Genomic DNA, 16,611 nt, shown 5'->3' on the forward strand with positions numbered 1-16,611 from the left:
CCTGGAACCAGCTGGACCTGATGTCCCTTGAGCTACTTTCTCTCTGTGGCTTATCTTCAAGCACTAGCCCTGAGTGCTGGGGTCACTTGGCTGTTCTATGCTGGTCCCTAGATTCACCCCACTACTCCAGTGGAAGCTGCTCCTCTAGCATTGGTGCCCCTTGCTCTAGGGCCTGGGGCAGGACCATCTCTGTCCCCTCTGGACACAACGCTGTGCCCTTACAGTCAGCTGCTGTCTCTCCTGCCTGCCGTCCTACACAGGAACAGACCTCCTGATCTGGACTCCGCCCTGCACAGCTTCCTTGGAGCTTGTCACAGCTTAGCACTCTTGGAAGGAGCACTGGACTGGGAGTCAGAAGATGAGGTTCTGGGTCCCACTTTGTCCTACTGTAGGGCCTTGCCACATTCTCTTCCATGCGTCCGAGGTTTCTGCCTGCCTCTCCCTGACCTGCCCACCAGAGCTGCCCAGCAGACACCTGCCCTTCCTGCCCACTGCTTTCCCAGCTTGGTCAGTGGCCATCAGCATGTGGAACCCCCAGGACCCAGGCACTCCACTCACACCCAAGTTACTGCCCAGCCACTCCCTTCCCGAACCCATCTCAGATACCCCTGCCCTCGGGGAGAGTCACGTAGCTGGGGTGAGGTCAGGTGGCTGACAGTGGGCAGGGGAAGGAAGGGGGGGTTGCAGACCCAGAATGGGTCTAGCTGTCCACTTCCCTCTTTGTCCCTGAGTTGGAGGAGTCTGAGTTGTTCCTAGCCACCACCTGTTCTGTTCTATCTCACACCCCACCTTTTCCATCACTGAGGGCTGAGCCCTGGAGATGAAATGAGTGGGTAAAATCCCTGGGGCCCAGACATGCAAACCTCTGTCCCACCTGAACCCTGGCTGATGCCAAGCTTCTTTTCGGGGTCTCAGTTTTCTCTTCTGAAAAATGGGGGGAGGGGTTTCAATGTAAAGTTCTAGCCTCAGAAGTCTGGAAGGAACCCTAGGGAACTTACCCCGTTTTACAGATGAGGACATTGAGGCCCAGGAGGCGAGGACTTGGTTTCAGAGCTGTCCAGCAGATAATAGAAAAGAAGTTCCTTAGGGAAGAACCAGGAGCAGAGACTAGGGAATAGGGAGACCCAGTATCCCCCTGGAAAAGGGTCCCGCCATCTGTCCAAGGTGTCACTTTCTAAGGAGGCTTCACACCCAGTACCCCAACTGGATCTTCATAACAGCACCTGGAAGGGGGGAGCTATTTGTGTTTGCTTAAAGAAATGCTTTTTATTAAAAATCAAGACACACTTTTTGTAGACAACTTGGAAAGTTCCAGAGAGTAAAGCTAAGGTGGGGGCCTGGAGAAATGACCCATAATCCAGCTACCAGCATATTCGATGTATTTTCTACACAATTGCAATCATTCTACACATACAAACTTGTTATCTTGACAATCACATTTTGGGAGTTTTCTCCTGTCTTTAAACATTCTGCAAACAAGGTTTTCAACATTCGCCAAGTTTTCCACTGAGCATTCATTCAGTTGCTTTCGGTTTTTTTGTTATTGTAACTGAGGCCATGAGCATTTCGGGAGACTTGCACTAAAGGCCTTGACCTTTTTAAAGCTTTTCCCAAAAATCCACACCAGTTTACAGACATCGGCAGGGATTCTATGGCCCATTTCGCAGAGAAGGAAACTGAGGCCCAGAGAGGCAAAGGCACCTGTCCCAAGACACACAGGCAGGGAGTGGTGGAGCTGGGCTAGAGTCTGGCCCATGGAAGGGCTTTGGCCCAAGTGCCCTCCTGGGGTCATTCCAGGCTCCACCCTTGTTTTTACTACCACTCAAAGGCTCCCTTCCCAGCTGGTTTCTTGCTGCAGCAAGAGGGATCCAGGATAGAGACTGGCAAAACCGTGCTGGGGTAGGAACTGAGGGAAGCAGACCCCTCCCCCAGCCTCTGTTTAGGCCAGGTTTTCCTGAAGGAGGGTCAGCTTTCCCCGAGGTCCCCCAGGCCCCGGCAGCTGGGGGCGGGGCTGGCTGAAGTCTCAGTTCCTCTTAGGGCTTCCTACAGGCACTTTTCACTTCCTGCTGGGCAACTCTGGACTGGGGGCACAGGGTAGGGGTAGGAAAGCCCAGCTGGTGAGGCCTGCGAGGAAGGGCCTACCCCCTCACCTCCCTCTGTCTCAGCAGAGATGACCCCACACAGCACTGTCCTTAGAAGCTGGTGGCATCTCTCTGGGCCTGTCTCCCTATCTGCAAATGAGGCTCCTGAGGGCCAGCTGGCCCACATGGGACATTAGAGAGGTAATGTGGCAAGCAGCTTCTCGAACCAGGAGTGCCTCCACCTCCTTCCTTCCCCGGTGCTTCCTTCTCAGAGCCACCAATGCTCAGACATTCCCCCGGAAAATGAGCATCCCAGAGCCCGGGTCTAAGGTCTCATCTATCACTCATCTATGTACTGCCCCCCAGTCACACAGGATGCCAACCACACCTGTCCTGGGCCAGCCTGGTGGGAGAGACAGAGCCTGCCACAATGGCAGGACAGGGAATGTCCCAAGCAGGGAGGTGACTAATTCCAGGGCCCAGGGAGAGCTTTGGAGAGTAGGAGGTCTGTCCTGCTGGACTGGCGCATAGAAAAGGCATTCCGGGCCAGGGGAACCAAGTGCAAAGGGGCCGAGGGGCAGGAAGCAGAGGAGGGGAGTGGCTGGAGAGGTGGGCGGCTGTTCCGGAACCCTAAATGAGTCCATGCCTGCCCCACGGCCGCCCTCAGGGAGCCCGAGAGCTCCTCCGGCCTCACCACGTGGTGTCTCGCCCTTCCCAGTCCCCTCTCACAGGCTTCCGCACACCTCTGGGGACAGACGGGGTGGGAGCTCACTTCCGTCTGCTCGGCTGTGGGTAGTTCAGGCCAAATTCTTCCTCACCCAGTCATGGTCTGCTCTGTGCCCCCTCCCCGACTGCCTGACCTTAACCTGGGAGGCAGCGGGTAGCGACTGCCCAGGGTCACGCGGGGACTGGGGCGGGGCCAGGAAGAGCGGAGGCCCGTGGTCCCGGCCCAGGGGCTTTCCTCTCGCGCTGGCCTGTGAGCCCCCAGCAGGGCGGAGAGGCTGCCCGGGGCCGCTACCGGGTCTTGGGACCCAGGGGGCCCCTGAGCATCTCCTCTGCTCTCTTCAGCGGCAGAGCACTTGGGATCCAGCCCCGGGCGTCCTGCCCGGATCCCTGGCCGTGCCAGCGACTCCGGGGTGGGTGAAGGTCTATCTGCGCGACTGGTGCAGCCTGCCCTGCCCACGGCGGCTTGACCTCTGGGCGCCCGCGTGGGGAGGGGGCTCAGAGGTAGGGGCGGGGCCTCCCAGACGGGGCGGGGCCTCCGAGACGGAGGGCGGGGTCAGGCCGAGAGGCGGGGCCGAGGGACCCCAGGCCTCAGAGTTGGATGGAAGGGGCGGGGCCGGAGGAAAATCCACGGGGAGGGGTCAAGTCCAACTGGACACCCTCCAAGCTCCTGCCCTCCGCCCCAACGCGGGGTCCCCATCCGCGCCCGGAGGACTGCCGCCACAACCTGGAGGGTCTCGGAGGCAGAGGAGGCCAGGGCTGCGATTCTGGGGCCAGGTGTGCTTGTAGGGGTGCAGGACGCCTTCCTCGGACTCCAAGCTGTCCTGAGTGATGCCCGGAGCGGGTGGACCTTCCCCAGGGACGCGCTGTGTGGCCTCCTCCAGGTCCTGCCCTCCCTGAGTCTGTTCCCCTGCTACGGATTTGGGGGCCGCTCCGGATCTGCACATTCACGGGCCTTTGGAGGGTCCTGAAGGGGGAGACTAATGGTGGGAATTCGGGCAGAAAGATCAACTGCAACGACTGGAGCGAGACTCCGCGTGGCAGTGTGGGTGCAGACCGGGAGAGGGTGCATGGGGGATTAGAATGGGAGACTGAGGCCCAGCTCCCAGCCCCCCAATCTCGCTGCTCCCCGCGACCTCAGGAGCTCAGGCGCCCCCTCCCTCCCACAGGCAGCTGGAGCCTGAGTCATTAGCTGCCTCTGAGAGGCAAAGGCAGCCGCGGGCCCTCCCCCTTCGGCCCCCTCCTGATACCGGAATTTGCGCTGGCAGGGAGTCCAGAGTTCCCCAGAATCTCTGCTTCTCGGGTCACCCTCCATGCCCAGGAAATAGAAGCAAAGGGGGCTTGGGAATGAGGCCTCTGAGGCTTGTGAATGACTCCCTGCAATTACCACTCTCTCAGCCAGGCTGGGTGGGGGACCCCCCCGGAGGCTGCATGTACCTGGGTGTTTCCCAGTAGGGGCTCATTGACTTTTCCCTGCAGCCCTGCCAAAGGGGTACTAGCAGCCCATCTTGCAGATGAGAAAAATAGAGGCCTAGAAAGTTTGGCCCTAGTAGAGCAGGAATCCCAAGCCAGGTCAGTCTGGGTTCAAAATGAAAGGTAAGTGGGAGCTCTCAGCGTGGGGGCTGGTAAGACATTCCAAAAAGAGAACAGCCTGTGCAAAGGCGCACTGGGGCATGTCCACATCAGGCACAGGCAGGTGTGTTTTCAGGGTGGAGAAGAGGCACTTCCCCTGGGCTCTGGGCCCAGCTGGGGCTCCTCTCTGCCTCTGCCGACCTGACCAGAAAGCAGGTTTGGGCCCAGTAGGCAGGTTCCAGGCCAGACCCTGCCCCTTCCTGGCTTGAGTGTCAGTCACAGAAGTCACTTCCCTTCCCTAAGCCTGAGCCTTGGGTTTCTCTCTAGCAAATCTCAAATGCCCTCTCCCAGGGCTGGTCAGAGCCTGCAGGCTGGCCACCCACCATCTATAATGGGGAAACTGAGGCCCTGCATAGGCAATCCCTAATGTCCAGACCTCTCAGGACCCCTAGCCTTCCACAGTCAAGTCCAGGTATCCAGTGAGGGCTTGACAGTGACATGTGTGCCCAGGCCAACCCACAGTGACACACACATACACAAGTGTACATGCATAGGTATGGTACAGGGAAGGCCTCATAGCCACACCAGTCCCAGCATGCACACTCTCGCTCACGTTCATGCACACACCCAGACACCCTCACATTTGAGCTGTCAGCTTCGGGAGCTGGGGGTGGGGTGGGTGCCCTTCAGGCACAGAGATACAGCTCCTCTGCCCGCCCCGCGGGGCTGGCTGCAGATGCCAGGGGTTATTTTAAGCCTGGATCAATGGACTCTTTTTGGTGACACAGGCTTGGGGAGGGGCAGTTAAAGGAGACGGGGGCAGATGACCTGGTGCCTTTTTGTGGAGAAGGGGGGCTTGCCTGAGACCCAGGATCCAGGGACAGGAAGCCTGGGCAAAGGGATCACTCCTCGGTCAGGCCGCTCCATCTCTAGATCCCCTCGCCTAGCACATGACCCGGCTCCTGTGGGGTGGGGGGCAAAGTCAGCTGAACGGGTGGTCAGGGTGTTCATATGGAGAGGGCACTAAGCACCTGGCATGGGCCCAGCAGATATGGGCATCTGTGCTTGCTGGCTGACCCTTGAACCAGACTGAGATGGGAGAAAGCTATACAGGGTGAGGGTATCAGTCTCTAGGTGAGGTGGAGGGACTGGAATCCAGGTCCTTCTTTGGACAGACAGCAGTCACAACCCCCTGTAATTGGCATGTATGTTTGCAGGACCTGATATAGGAGTCAACATGGGGTCAAAGGTGAGTAGAAGTCCAGTGCCCTGACAGGGGGGCAAGGAGGGGGCAGAGAGATAGCATGACCGCAGGGGAGGGCAATGGGGAGACTGGCTCTGGGCCCAGTAGGATCACCCTACCTAAGAAAAGGTCATGGTCTCAAAGGGACAGAAACATGACTATTTAAGCCTAAAAATCTCAACCCATTGCCATGGAGTTGATTCCTACTCATAGCGACCTACAGACCAGGGTAGAATGGCCTCGTAGGGTTTCCAAGGCTGGAAGTCTTTACAGAAGCTGACTGCCACACCTTTCTCATGCAGAGTGGCTGGTGGGTTCAAACCAAGGACCTCTTGGTTAGCAGCTGAGCACTTAACCGGTGCACCACCAGGACTTCTATTTAAGCCTAGTCCCTTGCCACGGCGGGGCAGGAGAGCAGGGAGAAGTGTCATTCTCAGGGCCCCAGCAGCCTGGAGGGCAGCTGGCAGTGGGAGGCAGAAGCATTCCCACAAACTGTGCAGTTTGAGCTGCTGTTTCCATTTCTAGGAATGTCCCATAAGGAAGCAGAAAAGGCTGCTCCAGAAGGTGGAGCCATGAAGTTCTGAGCAGAAGAACAAACTAAAAGTTTAAGAGCATCAGAAAGCAAACCAAAATCCAGTTACAAAACAGTATGTAAAATGTGACATATTTTAGCATCAGTGTCTCTGGTGACAGGATTAAGGCGATTTCATTCATTCCTTTACTTATCTTTTTTTCTTCTTCTTCTAAAATTGTGATAAGGTTTAAAGAAAAAAAAATCTTAATAAGGGAAGTCTTGTTTTTACACGCGCTGCTCACTTACGGACATGGTTAGTTTCCAAAGACCAGATCACTATTCGAAAATCAGCATTATGCAAAAATGGAGGATGCCCACATCAGATCACAAAATGGAGGATGACTGCATCATTATGTAAGTGCCAAAATACATCATTACATAACTGCCAAACCACTGAGAATCATGGCCAGGCCAAGTTGACACATAACCTTGACCATCACAGCCAGCATTACTCTCACCTCTGCTTTCCTTACTGCCCTAGTTGTGAATGTGCAAAATACTAGATTTTTTTTTACTATTGTCTTAAATGAGAAATAACAAGATAGTGGATAAGTGAGAAGTAGGTGTAATTGGAGTGGGGTCTTCTGGGCTGAATGGAAATTGAATGAGTGGGTGTGTGGGTGTGGGACGTGGGAAGTAGGGCGTCTTTATTTAGCCAGGGCACAAGGAAGGACCTAGGAGGGGTGGGCTGTGGGGAGGTCACCCACTTCCTGTCTTAGCGCATTAATACTTGAAATTAGCTGTCAGTCCCTCATCCTGGCAGCAGAACCACTTGATCCTCCTTAAAATGTAAATCCTCCCCTCTCCCCCAACCCCCACTTTTATGAGCGGATACCAGCTGCCCAAGGAAGAGGGGATGGAAAGGACAGCGGGAAGAATCCTGTCGTCAGGTGCCGTGGAGTCGGTGCCTACTCAAAGCGACCCCACGTAAAACAGAGTGAAACGCTGCGGGGTCCTGCGCCATCCTCGCAATCCTTGTGCTTGCACCCATTGTTTCAGCTCAGGAAACCCAAACGCTTCATCTTTTTACAGAAACTAGAGACCAGAGTTACTTCATTCATTCGCGTAGCAGATATCGGGGGAGGCCTGCGCAGCGCTGGGAGCTGGGGCGAGCTGGATGCCGGTCCTGGCTCTCCTGGGGTCTGGACAGTGGGGACCGGACTATACCGACCCTGCCTCCTGCGGGGATGGGAGCGGGTTATAAGTCTGCCTTCCACCAAGTTTTTGATGTTACAGATGAGAAACTGAGGCAGAAAAAAGCAGGGCGCCAAGGCTCGGTCACATTCTCCAATTAAACCCAACTGGGCAAACACCGAGCAGCCCCCTAGCAGTGCCCGAGGACAGGTCCTTGCTGGGTTACAGCCCGCCACCTCCTCCTCCTCTCCCTGGGCTTAAAGGGCCGGCGGAGGGCGGGGCGGAGGTCCGCCATTGTCCCCGCCCCCAGGACGGGCCTGGCCACTGGCTTGGACGGCACCGGGTGGCCCAGTCTCCGCCCCTTCACCCTCGGGTGCTGTGTCCGCTCCCATTACTACAGGGGTGGGAGCTCCCGAGCGAGGTTCACGCCGCGCGCCCTGGCTGCGCTGACAGTCCTCAGACCTGCCCTCTGCAGAGGCTCTGCTGGTGGTTTGTTTCCCAGGGGACAGACGCACAGAGGGAAAGGGCCCCACCTCAAGTCACATCTCTGTGTGGATCAGAACCTACAGAGGGAGCGGGAAAGGAGGCGGCGGTGGGGGCGGGGGGAGCACGGGGCCGCCCGGGACTGCTCCGGCCTCTGCGCCTCAGTCCCCACCTGTACAACACAGGCGCGCTGTCGCCGGCCCGAAGTCCGAAGTAACAGCCCCGGAGCCGTAAGCTAAACCCATTTCGAGCGTCCAAGTCCCTGGACTATTTGGGGAGGTCTTCGGGGAGCGTCCCTGGTGCCGGCTGCGCGCCGCCGCCCCCTCCCTCCCCAGCGCGGCCGCGCTCCTCCCGGCTCGGCCCCTCCCCGCCCGCCTCGCTCGCTCCCCCGCCCGCCCGCCCGCCCGCCCGCCGGAGCCGCTGAGCCGAGCCGGAGCCGGAGCCGGAGCCGGAGCCGGAGCAGAGCGCGGGAGCGCCGAGCGGCGGCCGGCAGGCAGCGGTGGCGGCCGGCCGGGCGCTCACCTCTAGACCTGGGACCGCACACCCGCCGGGCCGGGGAGAGGCTGGGGCACAGCTCACAGGAGAAAACCAACAGCCCGGCCTGGGGGTCCCAGGGCGCAGGACTTGCCGCCTCCTGCCGAGGGGAGCCCCGGCGGAGGTGCTGCCCCCGCAAGCTCCGGACCGAGTCCACCGGGCCTGGGCGCCCGCCGGACACCGCGCCTGGGCCAGGGCCAGGGCGACCCCTGAGGGCGCGGAGCAACCACCAGAGGCCGGGCCATGCGGGGTTCGCAGTAGCCGAGGCGCGGCCCGATGGAGCGGCCCGGGGCCCTGGGTGCGTGTTGTGGCCGCCGCCCGCCGGAGCTCTGGCTGGCGCTCGGGCTGGTGCTGCTGCTAGCGCGGACGCCGTCGGGCCTCGCGGGGGCCCCGGAGGAGCAGGAGCCCGTGACGCCGGGCACAGCGGCCCCGGCGGGTGGCGACCGCTGCCGCGGCTACTACGACGTGATGGGCCAGTGGGACCCGCCCTTCAACTGCAGCTCCGGCCCCTACAGCTTCTGCTGCGGCACGTGCGGCTACCGCTTCTGCTGCCACGACGGGCCGCGGCGCCTGGACCAGAGTCGCTGCTCCAACTACGACACACCGGCCTGGGTGCAGACCGGCCGGCCGCCTGCGCGCGCCCGGGACACCGCGGCGCCCCGGGACCCGGGCCGCGAGCGCAGCCACACGGCCGTCTACGCGGTGTGCGGTGTCGCCGCGCTGCTAGTACTGGCCGGCATCGGAGTGCGCCTGGGCCTCGAGAGGGCGCACAGCCCGCGCGCGCAGCGCACAGTGACCAGGTGAGCGCCAGGCCTGGGCCGGGGACCCCGGCCAGCTGGGGTCCCGACTGCCCGCCCGCCCGCACTCACGCGCTCCCTCCAACCCCAGACTTCCCGCCCCTCTCTGAGCGCTGGTCTTCTAGCAGTGCCTCCCCCTGCTTGTCTCTCCCGTCTCTGTCTCATGTCTCTGTCTCCCCCACCCCCACTTCACGGAGGGCGACAGCTGATACCGCCCTGTCTCCCCCTGACCTTCCGGCCAGAGTTGGGCGCTGGTCCGCCCTCCCTGCGGCTCCCGCCTCCTCCGGGGAGGGCTGGTTGTCGTTCTGCACAGAGGGCACAAGGTCCCCGCCAAGGGGAAGAGGTCTGAGGGCAGAGCCCCACTATCCAGACAGGTGGGGAGTGGGGGAAGCTGATAGTGTAGTGGGCCTCTGGGGAAGAGGTCCCTGCCTGAGGAAGGGAAGGGGCACCTTCTGCAGCTTTCTGGGCTCTCTCCCCTCCTGCTTTCTCATCTCCCCTCCTTCTATCCCCCACCCCCTCACCAGCTGTGACTCAGGCCTGACCTTCCATCTCTGGGGTCTCAGGGTCTCAGGGTCCCCCTCCCAAGTACTTCTCAAGCAATGTCAGGGCTTCCCCCTGTGTAGAAAGTGGGTGGACACAGGTTCCTATGTTCCTGAGGCCAGGACAGGCGCTGGCTGAGTTTCAGGCATGGTGTGAAGTGGGGTGTCTGGGACCCAGGTTCTCTTCCTCAGCTGGAAATCAGGGGTAAGATATGGGGTCTGGCATTCTACGTGTTCTGGCCCTGGAACCCCCCACCCCCCACCCGAACACACATACCACCACAACATCTGGAGACCTATACCCTCCTCACCCACCAGCCCCCAGCCCCTTGGGCGTGTAGACTGCTGGGTAGCTGTTGTTGCTGCATTTGACAGGCTGGTATTTAGAAGTGATAACAAAGGAAGCATGCCTTCCCCTCCTGGGCCTCAGGGGCAGGGGAGAAGGGCTTCCTTGGCATTCCAGGACCCCTTGCCCCCTAGATTTAGTCCTCCTCCTCCCTGGTGACTGGAGAGCAGAGGTGGGCTAGAATCCTGGACTCTGCCCTCAGCCACTGCGCTGCCCTGGGGATGTGCATCTCATGGCCTGGTCCTCGATGCTGCCAGGGGCAGGGACTGGGCCTGCTGTGCTTGGGGTCCTCATGCTGAGTGAGGGTGGGGGAAGCACAGGGTGTGTCCTTGATCAGGGTGCGTGTCTGAAGCTGTGGGCTGTGATGGATAGAGGGGTGGCTGCGCAACCTGGCTGACATATCCGCCTAGAACCCCCTTTGGCCGAAGGGGACTGGGATGCAGGTCTGGCTCTGCTACCATTGTCCTCAGGATGTGCTGTGTGGCCTGGTCCAGGCACTTTCCCTCTCTGGGTTCAGGCTGCCATGCATCTGATACCCTGTCCTCTCCGGGGAGACCTGGAACATGGACTCGGGCTCATGTGTAGGTGTGTTCTGAACCCCTGCCTTCCCTGTCCCACCCTGAACTGTCGTATTGGGAGTCATGGCCAGGGACAGTCTCTCAGAGCACTGGCTGGGGGGGTGGGGGGGTGGGGGTGGGGAGGGCTGGAATCTGTCCCTGAGAAAGTTGTGCAAAGGTCCAAATCAGAAAGCAAAACAAAACCCATGGCGGTCGCACGGATTCTGACCCATAGAGATCCTATAGGACAGAGTAGAACGGCCCCATAGGGTTTCCAAGGAGTGGCTGGTGAATTCCAACTGCCAGTCTTTTGGTTAGCAGCCAGAGCTCCCCATAGCTCTTAACCACTGAGCCACCAGGGCTCCTGTAAAGGTCCAGAGGCATGAAAATGACTGAGGTGTTTGGGAGAGCTGGGCTGGAGGGTGCTTGCCCAGAGATGAGACCAGGGAGGTGGGCAGCTGAGTGAGCAGGGCATGAAGGTCAGCTCAGGAGGGCATTAGGAGGTGTTCAGACCCTGTCACATTGCAGCCAAACCGCACCAACCCCCAGGTGTCCCACCCCCAGCGTGTCTCGTCATGAATCAGCCATTTGAGGCCCAGCCCCAGCAGGCGGTTCATATTTAGTTAGGAGAAAATCATGGATTCTGGGCACCAGAGGCAGCTGGGCCAAGGTCTGTGGCTAGCTGTCTTCAGGGAAGCCTGTCAGCTGCTGTCACAGCTGGGTGGGGGCTGGGTATCCTGAGCACCCAGGGAAGTGGCTGCCCAAGGTCATACAGCCTTTTGGTGCTGGGCTGCCACAAGGCGATCTCCTGGCCTCCCTTCCTGCTCTCATCTGCCCACCCCTCCATGTCTGTGCTGGCAGCCATGGCCCAGGACCCAGCAGAAGCCCCTACTGTAGGAGCAGAGTTAGGTAAGCAGGTAAAGAAGATGTCTTGGACAAGGAGGCACTCCAGTGGGGATTTGAAGAGTGAGTAGGAGTTTTACCAAAGGAGTTGGCAGGAAGGATATTGTAGGCAGAGGGAACAGCAACAGCAAAGTCCAGGAGGTTGATATATTCACAGGGCTCGTGTGGGAGAGGAAGCTCAACTTGGAGAGCCTTGGATAGGGGCTTGGATAGGACGAGGAGGAGAGAGGAGCCTCTAGAAAACAAGATGGCCACATGTGACCCCACTAGAGCTCCTTGACCTGCCCTGGGGAGGCCATCTTAGGGCCACCAAGATGTATGAGGTCAACTACAGGAAAGGATGGAGGCTTAGAGAGTGATGCCCAGGACGGCACAGTGAGACAGTGATGGCTGACCTCTGAGCCAAGGCCTGGCCAAGAGGAGTCTGGGAGGGTGGACTCTCACCACTTCATCCCCACAGGACACTGACAGAACTTCTGAAGCAGCCAGGCCCCCAGGAGCCACTGCCGCCGCCACTGGGCCCACCTCTGGGCAGCTGTGTCCAGGTGCAGATGGGTGATGGTCTCCCTCAGGGTTCCCCACACATCAGCACAGGTGAGTATGCTGGCAGCCCTGGACCTCCCTGGTCTGCCCCTGTCCTGGGCTCAGGAGGGGTGTAGTGTTGGTCCCTTTGGCTGGGGAGTAGAAGCTCTCAGCTGGCTGCTTCCCAGGTGGAAATGAACTGCCAGTGGCTGCAGGTGTGTAAGTGGGGGCTGGCCAAGGTGGTAGAGGAATCCCCTGGTGGAGGGGAATCCGCCGTGGGCCCTGCCACTTTGATTTTCAGGGGCTGTGACTTCAGGCCTGTGACTTCCTGTGGGCTTTTTCTTCCAAGCTGGAGGCTGCTCTTGACCTCTAGCTGGAGAGAGAGCTCTGGCAGCTCCTCCCCCACCCTATCCACGGGGTCCTGGGACTCTGCACCTGGCTCAAGACTGACACGTGGAGGGTGGGCTGGCGAGTCACCCATTAGGTTAGCACCCACGCGGGGCTGACTATTATTCATGGTATTCTGAGCCAGGCCCTGCAGGGTCTGGCAAGTGTGGAGCGCGCCCCGGGCAGCGGGCCCAGGAGGTCTTACCTGCCCTCTCCTTGCCTCCCAGACAAGAAGCGCCCCAACAACGCGCCCCTGGGGTTGACGACACCAGGGCCCCCGAGCGGTCCCCGGCTGCAGGGCGGCGGCACCATGACGCTGCAACCCTACTACGCCAAATACACCACGCTCAAGGCCGCCGCGCTCAAGGTCGCAGGTGAGTGTCTCGTCTGTGCCGGAGCACCCGCTGCCTGGCCCACTCACTGCCCGGCCCACTGACCCTCGGTACCCAAGCTCCTTGATTACAAGGCTAGGGGAAAACAGCTCAGAGCCCAAAGTTCCCAGCCTGGCTGGGAGCAGCGAACAGAAGTTTCCCGTTGCAGCCAGTCGGCTCCCACGCCTTCTTCGCCTGTAACCCTCCATCTCCCGCCCAGCCTCCTGCGGCCGAACCCCACCCTGTCCCGCACCTTGGGCGCTGAGGCACCGCCCCTAGGACCTGACCCCGCCCCTGCGGTCTGATCCCGCCCCCGCCCTGTTCCCCTATCCCCTGACCTCGTCCCTGAGGTCTGACCCCGCCCCGCCCTGTTCCCCTATCCCCTGACCTGGTCCCTGTGGTCCGACCCCGCCCCTGCCCTGTTCCCCTACCCCCGACCCCGTCCCAGAGGTCTGACCCCGCCCTCGCCCTGTCCCCACAGAGGGCGCCCCCCAGGACTTCTACCAGCATTTCTCTGCTCCGGAGCCGGCACCGCTGACCCTCCCAGCTCGGGCCCCGCGGCCTTCAGAGGACTTGCCCGCACTGCTCGACGCCTGCCCCTGGGCCCCACCGGGCTACACACCCCAGGCCGGCCCCGCCTCATCTGGCCACTACAAGGCCTGGACAGCCAGCCGCCCCGCCCGGCCTGCCCCACGTAGTCACCTGGCGGCCCAGGCCTCCCCGGCACCCCGGCGGCCCGGCCATACTCCCCGGCGCCAGATCAGCCTGGAGAAGCTGCCCGAGGCCTTCAGTGCACAGCCTCCCAGCCTCTACAGCAGCTCGGGCCGCGGACCACGGCACCTGAGCACCAACAGCAAAGCTGAGGTGACCGTGTGAAGACTAGGACGCTGGTCCTCCAGAGGCATCGCCCAGAGCCCTCATCGGCCGGGGGCAGCTGATGGCCCAATCCAGGGCATCAGACCGCAGGAAGAAGGAGCCTCGGCCCAGAAAGGCCAGCCCTCTGCCTGCCCAGATTGGGTAGGGTGCCTTGGAACTTGAAGGTGTAAGAAAGGTCCACAGGCTCAGGCCAGTCGTCAGGCCAGCAGGCCCCAGGGCCGGAGTTCCTCATGTAAATAAACCCTATTCTGTGGTTCCTGCCCCCAAGAATAAAGAGGGTGCCCCAGCTTGGCTGGGCAGGCGCTGATGGCAGTGCTGGCCACTGACTGGACAGACGGCAGTGCGACCAAGAGCACAGCATGTGCAGCAGCAGAGGGCTGCTCCGGAGGGCTGGCACTCAGGTGTTGGGAGCCGGGGAAGTGATGGAGAAATGGCCAGGGTTGAATGCCAAGCTTAGTGCCCACACCAGTAGGAGCCATGGGCAAGGGGGCATCTTGAGACTTGGGCACAGGGGAGAGGGCTGTTGGCCCCTTGAGGCCTCTTAGGGAGTCCATGCCATCAATGGAGGTACCCCCACCCCAGGTCACCCACCCTACAGCCGAGTTAGCTGAGCCTGGTTAACATGGTCTGGCTCTGGGCCAGCCCCTGGCCTGCTGGCTGTTTGGCCGGCTCATCCTGGGGCCACCCCCCTAATGGGCATGGGCAATGGGCCAGCTGGACAGCTGGTGCTCAGGGTGAGGACCTCCTTCCAGGAGCTGCTCTCGGGGGAGGGGGATGAGATGCTGGACTAGGAGGCTGGGCAGTGCCCCCACCTAGGTTCTCACACCAAACATGCTTGGCACTGCCAGCTCCCCCTTTCCTGCCAGGAAGACTCCCGGTATCTGGCTGTGGCCCAAAGCTTGCCAACAGCCTGTATGCCTCTTTGATGGGTTCTTCTGTGCCAGGTACTGTTGGGGAGGTGGCGGCTGCGCTACAGCCCTGGATATGTGACCATGGCACAGCCACTCAGTTGGGCCTGTTTCCCTCCTGTGTACCTCGGCACCGTATACTGTTCTGATAACAACGGCATCCATTTGTTGCTGTTTCTCCCATTTAATCCTCACAAGAACCCCAAGAGGTGTGGCTTTTATAGTGCTCACTTTATAGATGAGGAAATGGAAGTTTGGAGAAGTCACCTGCCCAAGGTCACCCAGCTGACCCCAGTTCAGGACGCTCCCATATTCTGCCATCACTGTGGATCTGGTGGTGGAATGGTGTGCAGTGGGGCAGTCTGGGGGAAAAGGGAAGATCATGAACGTGTGTGCTGGCTCCAGGTACAGGAGCCCTGTTTCAGACCTTCCGTCTGCTGGCTGGCCTGCCCCAAGGCCCCAGAATCCACCAGGCCTGGTCCCAACTCCTAGCTGCAGGAGGGTTCAATTCCCTCCCTCTTAAAGAAGGCTGTTGAGGGAGCCAAGGCCCAGAAGCCCCTGGATCAAATGGAGCCCATGGTCCTGCCTGCAGTGAGTGGCCTATAGCTTCCAGAGGAGGGTGGTGGTGGGCCCTGGGCCTATCCCACATCTGTGTAGAGCTGGGGGAGAGGGGTGGCTGCTGAGTCATGGAGCTTGCCAAGACTCACAAAAGGATCAGGCTCCTGGGCATGTCGACCACCCACAGCCACCCACCCTGGTGACGCAGCCCCTGCCCCGGCTATGTGGGAGATGGGCACGACCCCTCCACTCTTTCTCAGCTCCGAGGGCCTGGATCTCCGTCCCACCAGGCTGAGGCCATGGGAAGTGGCCACCACTGAACATGCTGATGTTCTAACTGTGGGCATGGACCAGCTGTGGCCGCCCTCTCCTGGCTGCTCCAGGCCTTCAGAGAGCAGAGGGGTTCAGAGAGCTGAAGGGAACCGGCCCATTTCTCAGCCAGGGGAGCACTCGCCTGTGGCCTCAGCTGTCACCCCCCACCACCCCAGCCTTAGAAGGCCCAGTACTCTGCTTTCCATCTGCTCCATGGTGGTCCCCCCCAACCCCAGGGGTGTCCTAAACCAAGGCTGGCCTCACCTGCCTTACAAGGCTGCCAAAGAGCCCATGACGACTGCTGTCGCGGGCAAGGGTTGTCATTGCCATTCAGAACATAAGTACAGACTGAGAGGTGACATCTCCTGCCCGAGGTGGCCCAGCTGGGAAGTACAGGAGCTGGGCTTCGTCTGACTTGTTGCCAGTGAGTGTCCTCAGAGGCTCACTGCCCTCGGGGAGGAAGAGGAGACTAAGGAGAGGGCCCCCAATGGGGGGAGATTTCTTCTGAGAATTAAAGCACAGAAGGACTTAGCCTCAAAATCCCAAAGGACTGTGTTATCAGCCACCTGGCCAGCTCTACCTCTGGGTATAAGACAAAGTGTGGGTATGGTGACCTCTGACCCGAGCAGCATCACCCATAATCCTTATCACAGGCCTTTCCTGGGCCTGGAGTGTGGGCTGGGTGGCCAGCACTGGAACGGGCAGGCAGTGGGCAAGGAACGTCCTTTAGGCTGAGGCCCCCTGGGGGCTTCTGCCTCATCAGCAGTGATTGGGTGGGGGGCCCGCCATTACTTTCTGGTCCACTGGAGGCCCAGTCATCAGCCACCTGGCTAGTCCCAGTGGTCACACTACAGACCCTCAGACACCTCACGCTGGTCATACCAATCGTGTTTATTGAATAGCCTACGTCCTGGACACGTGAAATGAGTCAACATCAAGGAAGCCCTGGATGCATACACTCATCAGTGGAAAGCACCCCCTCCCGCCTCTGGACAGTAAAAGGCACAGTATACACACACGACACAAGGGGCCTGAGGGGGCTGGGGGGCAGGGCCCATAATTTACAGTGAGAGCGGGGAGGGGGTGGAGATAAAGTGGGAGGGGCCCGCAAACCTGGCTCAACAGGGTCCTTCCAGCCTGCACTTGGCATGGAGCCCTGCCCATCCTTTGTGCCCCTCAGGCTGAGGGGGT

The 16,611-nt window shown here is 60.2% G+C and overlaps 1 protein-coding gene across 1 annotated transcript; it reads left to right on the forward strand.

The window, feature by feature from the left end:
- The first annotated feature begins 8,593 nt into the window (after positions 1-8,593).
- On the forward strand, positions 8,594-16,297 carry SHISA8 (shisa family member 8). The gene is made up of 4 exons (XM_064283443.1): positions 8,594-9,144; positions 11,947-12,080; positions 12,623-12,769; positions 13,248-16,297. Exons 1-4 carry the CDS (start codon positions 8,621-8,623, stop codon positions 13,640-13,642), a joined length of 1,200 nt encoding a protein of 399 aa, XP_064139513.1. The 5' UTR covers positions 8,594-8,620; the 3' UTR covers positions 13,643-16,297.
- Positions 16,298-16,611: the final 314 nt, after the last annotated feature.

The sequence above is a fragment of the Loxodonta africana genome, chromosome 4 (assembly GCF_030014295.1).
Source record: "Loxodonta africana isolate mLoxAfr1 chromosome 4, mLoxAfr1.hap2, whole genome shotgun sequence".
NCBI classification, from domain to species: Eukaryota; Metazoa; Chordata; class Mammalia; order Proboscidea; family Elephantidae; genus Loxodonta; species Loxodonta africana.